General features: G+C 37.5%; 1 protein-coding gene across 1 annotated transcript; it reads left to right on the forward strand.

Annotated features, from left to right (window-relative positions):
* The first annotated feature begins 212 nt into the window (after positions 1–212).
* LOC143278198 (uncharacterized) lies at positions 213–3,496 on the forward strand. Its single transcript, XM_076583240.1, has 4 exons — positions 213–260; positions 1,416–1,871; positions 2,466–2,639; positions 3,473–3,496. The coding sequence occupies exons 1-4, from the start codon at positions 213–215 to the stop codon at positions 3,494–3,496; spliced, it is 702 nt and encodes a 233-aa protein (XP_076439355.1).
* The last annotated feature ends 1,724 nt before the right edge of the window (positions 3,497–5,220 follow it).

Raw genomic sequence — 5,220 nt, forward strand, 5'->3', positions numbered from 1 at the left:
CAGACCCACTGTTTGATTTTGACTATGACATCAGTGATTGGACAGAGGATATGTATTCTGATACTCTTGAAATGTTAGGTATTCTATAAGGAGTTTCACATATGTCGGATTTACAGGTAGTTGATTCAGTTAGACAAGCACTTACAGAAAAATATGGAGAACAGTTAGCCGAGAAACAATTAAAGATTGAAACTCTTGGCAGAGATAGAGCTATGGCTCAGAAGATCACTCAAATCTTTGGAGATTACGCAAAGGGACGCGTAAGAAAGAGCAAGCTCAAACAAGAATTGATGGATAGATTGTATCAAGCAACTTATCTTCAGTTCACAAATGACTGGGAAAGATGGAACAATGACAACCTAATCAAAGCGTTGTTACCAGAGATTCCAGTAAGCCATATCTTAGAGCGTGGTATTGCTGTAACCCTTGATGAGATATTCAAGTTAGCAGTGCCTCTAGAAGAGTCTCAGACTAAGCGTGGACGTAAGACAAGGGCACATGTGTCTATTGCTACAGCTATTGGTCGAGGCATCTTAGAAGAGGCGAGAGCATTCGAGTTAGGAATGTTGTTAGAAAGATCTTTGACAGCCAAGAAGCGTAATAAGATTATTGCTCTTGGAAGTAATTCTAAAATTCTGAATCACTTGGAATGGAAAGTTACTTATAGAAAGTCAGAGGTTAAATTACACAATATTCTGCCTAAAGATAGTGTAAAACTTGGTGCATATTTTCTTAAACTAGTATTAGATGAAGAGGAAATGTGTGAATTTATTTCGTTCGAAAACAGAAAGGGCGGTGACCCACAAAGTATCGCTCTTAAACCAGAGTGGTTAGATAAAATCCAGAAAGGAGTATTTGGTGAGGCTGATGCTGAAACTGGTTATCTTCCAATGGTTGTTCCACCTTGTAAGTGGATTAGCAATGATGTTGGAGGATATTATCTAAATCACAGACCTCTGGTACAGAACCACAAGAGACGTAAGGAGATTGATTACATCGTCGATAGAGGTGTAGGTGAAGATGTTTTAAAAGCATTGAATCTTACACAAGAAACTCCATTCGAAGTTAATGAATTCATGTATAACCTTAACAAGGAATTATTTGAAAACGTTAATAACGAGAAGAGTTCAATCACTTGTAAAATTTCCAAGTGGCCAAGCGATGTAGTATTGGAATATCCAAAAGCTCCTGACGTAACTGGACTCACCAAAGAGCAAGCTAAGATTGTCAAGAAAAGATACAAGGGTCAGGTTAACAAAGTAGAGAAGACTAACCAAAAGAATATCTCAAAGAGATCCGCAATGAGCGAGGGGTTATTCGTAACCAGTCTTTATCGTGGTGGTAAACTTTACTTTCCTCACTATCTTGATTTCCGTTCAAGACAATATCCAACTCCACCTTCACTGAATCAGCAGAAAGACGACTTCTTGAAGTCTATGTTGTTGTGTTCAGAAGCTTTGCCTGTAGGTGAGCGTGGATGGTACTGGTTAAAGTCCACATGCGCTACGCTAGCAGGGTTTAAAGTAAATGGTAAGGGGTTAGATAAGATTCACCCAGATGAGCGTGTGAAGTGGGTTGACGGCAATATTCAGTTCATCTGTGAGATTGCTAATAATCCAGAAGAATACGTAGAAAACTGGGGTAATGCTGATAAGCCTTTCCAGTTCTTAGCATGTTGTCGTGAGATTGCAAAAGCTGTAGAGTTTGGTAATCCTCATGAATATGTGTGTGGTTTCCCAATCCAGTTCGATGGTTCTTGTTCTGGTATCCAGCATTATTCTGCAATGTTCTTGGATGAGAACGGCGGTAAGATGGTCAACCTTTCTGATGATAAGGAAATGGCTGATGTTTATCGTGCAGTTGCAGAGATTGTAGTAGAGACATTGAATACTCATCTGAACACTCGCCTTGATACAAAAGGTAAGGATAGTTTAGATAGAGATGCAATTAATGCTATTAAAGCTGAAGAGAAGAAGGGCAAGAAACTTAATTGGATTCCAGAGTATGTAAAAGCAAGTAATATTCTCAAAGAGATTAGCAAACTCTTAGATCGTAGCATGTTCAAGAATGGGGTTATGACTTACCCATACTCAGCAACTGTTATTGGTGCAGGTGATACGCTGTGCGAATACATTGAAGAGAAATTGAAAGATGTTAGAGATGAGAATAGTGAGTGGGCAATATTAAGAGAGGCGACGCTTCATACTTTCTATCTAGCACAAGTAGCCCGTAACGCCACAGAAGAGCTTGTTGTTAAAGCAGCTGAAGGTATGCATTACTTTCAATGTGTTGCTGAAGCACTGGCTAAGAATGGCGTTCCTATGGTGTGGGATACTCCAGATGGTTTCCCTGCTATTCAGTCTACTGTAACTCAGAAGTCAACTATTCCTTTGTGCTTTATGCCGCAATCGGTACACGCAAAGGATAACTTGATGGGGTTAAGCTGTAAGACTCCAACTGATAAGTTAGATTCAAGAAAGCAGAAGTCAGGTATTGCTCCTAACTTAATCCATTCACAAGATGCTACGCATTTACGCATGGCAATTCTTGCTTGTGCAAAAAGAGGTGTAAGACATTTTGTAATGATTCATGACTCATTCGGTACGATTCCAGCTCATGCTCAGATTATGTATGAAGAAGTGAGAAACACATTCATTGAACTGTACACAAATCCAGAGTTTGATCTTCCAAGTAAGATTGACAAACTTGCTAAAGAGAATCTTCCAGAGAGTGTTTATAACAAACTTCCTAAAGTTCCATCGAAAGGAAATTTGAATCTGAACAAGGTATCTGAGTCTGTTTTTGCATTCCTATAATCCTTAAGAGGTATAAGGGGGTGAGAGTTAACTAAGGAGGGAATATGAAGAAAGTATTTCTACTAACTAGTATTCTCCTCCTATCCTCTTGTACCAGTATGACTGACCTCGCTGTTAGTGCTATTAAGCCTGATAAAGGTATTGAAGCTACTGCTCAGGTAGGTAAGGAGAATACAAAGAATGGTGTTGGTTTAAGCTATAAAGATAACAGCGCAATCACTACCGACGACGTATCAGGAAATGTGAATGTTACGCAGAACACTACAACAACTATCCCGTGGTGGTTTGCACTAATTGCTGCAATATGTGGTATATTGGTTAACCCATTCACAGTGAAACGTTTGTTCTTCTCGAAAGAACTACAATAACCCCCAAGGCTTACATCTTAAATGGTGTAAGTCTTTTTTTTAATAAATAAGAGAGAATTATTATGACTAACACAATTCAAATGACTAAAGCACAACGTGAAGCTGCTGAACGTGAGCAACTAAAGAGCTCTTTCTCAGAAGTATCTTCTGACGAGTTATACAAGAATGCAACAATGCAAGTTCCTTTTGAACAAGTTGCTGCTATGTTTAATAACACTCAAGAGCTGGCTCGAATCAATGTGCTCCAATATTACATTGCTAAAGATAAAGAGCTAATGACTGTTTCAGAGTTCTGTACTCTTCGTGATCTAGAGTTATCAAAAGGTATTAAGATTAATCTTACAAAAGCTTTACGAGCAATTGTAACCAGCCAGTGCTCAACTGTTCCTCATATCATGAAGATTACTAATGCAGGTTTATTCCCTAAGTTATTAATCCTACGCGAAGCAGGTAAAGTAATGGATATGCCTACTCTTGCTGGTAAAATTACTGCAACAGAAGAAGAGCGTGAACAAATGAATGCTGTACGTCTGGAACTTGAACATAAGATCAATAAACCTGAACAAGATAAGGAAGGTGAATAATGACTAATGTTTTTTCTTTTAAAGAAAAGAAATTAGAAAAAGTTGGTAAACAAGCTGTAAATAACTGGTCTATTATTGGAGCATATGCTGATTCAAGAAGAGAAGAGTATACTCCTATTATTTTCAAAGATACTCCTCGTTATCTTGATTACTTAATAGAACATTATTTTAATGAAACAAAGACGCTTATTGAAGAAAAAGAACCTGAGGTTGCACAAGAATGTCTTGATACATTAAAAGTCCTTATTTCTTTTAAAGAGAAAAACGAGATAGGTATTAAGATGTTTCAGAAGTGGGTTAATGAAAACTTTGTTAATCTTATTGATTACATTGAAGGTGATTACATTCCAGATGTATTAGGGTTGGAGTTAGAAAATGAGTAAAGAACAAGAATTATCCTTATTAGCTTCTTCTATTTTAGAGAAGTTAAATATCTCTGAATATAAAGATAAAGGTAAGCCTAAAGAGGCTGACAAGCGAGAAGCTAAATATAATGTAGGTGTAGAATTAAGCACAGCTCGTAATAAGTTTAAAGCAGATCAAGATTTTGGAGAATGGTGTCGGTCCCATATTATTGAAAAATATGGGACCGAATCTGTTAAAGGGTATAAATCGTTATCAGAAAAACTACGGCAATATCGTAAACTTTCAGAGTTTGGTTCATTAGCACTGTGTGAGCGTGTAGGTTTTTCTCGTGTATATCGTCTTATGCAAGAAGAGAATAAATCTATCCGTGAATGGGTTCAAGCTAATCATGAATCTTTCAAAACTAAGAAAGCTTTAGGAGAAGCTATCAAAGCAAAACTCAAAGGAGAGGAACCTGTAGAGCAACAGGAGACGCCTTCTATTCAAGTGGTAGGTAACCCTCAAGTTGTTTCTAACGAAGCTATGCAATCCTTACAAGAGCAATTAAATGCAATGTCTGGTAGCATGTCTAGTATAGAGCAAAGGCTTGAAGAGACATTAGCTAAGAATGCAATTCTTGAAGCTGAAAATGCTAAAATGAAACCTATCGTAGAGCAGCATCGAAGAGAGTATATCTCTGGTAAACTGTTCATCGGTAATATGAATTTCAGTTCTTTGAATAGACTTCGCAGCGAGTATACTGATGTAGAAGCTCTGAAGAAAGATTGGAAAGAGTTTGCTAACTTTGCTCATCCAGATAAAGAGACGAGTAAATTACTTCCTTTAGAGTTTGATCTAGGGGCAGCACGTACCAATTACCGCGCTCGATTAAAAGAGTTACAACAATAAGAAAAAATAGCCTCACCAATTACGGTGGGGCTTTTATTAAATAGAGAGTAATAATGAATACACCAAGACCTGTCTTAAAAGCTCAGTTAGTAGTTAATATTTCTAACTATACTAATGATAACCCTGAAGTTTTTGAAAGACTTAATGTAGTGATGATAGACGCTGCATCAGAGTTATTTAGTGATAAAATTACACTGC

This window comes from Babylonia areolata, unplaced genomic scaffold (assembly GCF_041734735.1).
Source record: "Babylonia areolata isolate BAREFJ2019XMU unplaced genomic scaffold, ASM4173473v1 superscaf5, whole genome shotgun sequence".
NCBI lineage: Eukaryota > Metazoa > Mollusca > Gastropoda > Neogastropoda > Buccinidae > Babylonia > Babylonia areolata.

Bases quoted from the DNA above. Each gene is read 5' to 3' on its own strand.
- LOC143278198 (XM_076583240.1), top strand. From the start codon at position 213: ATGGCTCAGAAGATCACTCAAATCTTTGGAGATTACGCAAAGGGACGC. The intron at 261-1,415 runs GTAAGAAAGAGC...CTGAATCAGCAG, and splicing joins GAGATTACGCAAAGGGACGC to AAAGACGACTTCTTGAAGTC. The intron at 2,640-3,472 runs GTGAGAAACACA...TGACTGTTTCAG, and splicing joins CTCAGATTATGTATGAAGAA to AGTTCTGTACTCTTCGTGAT.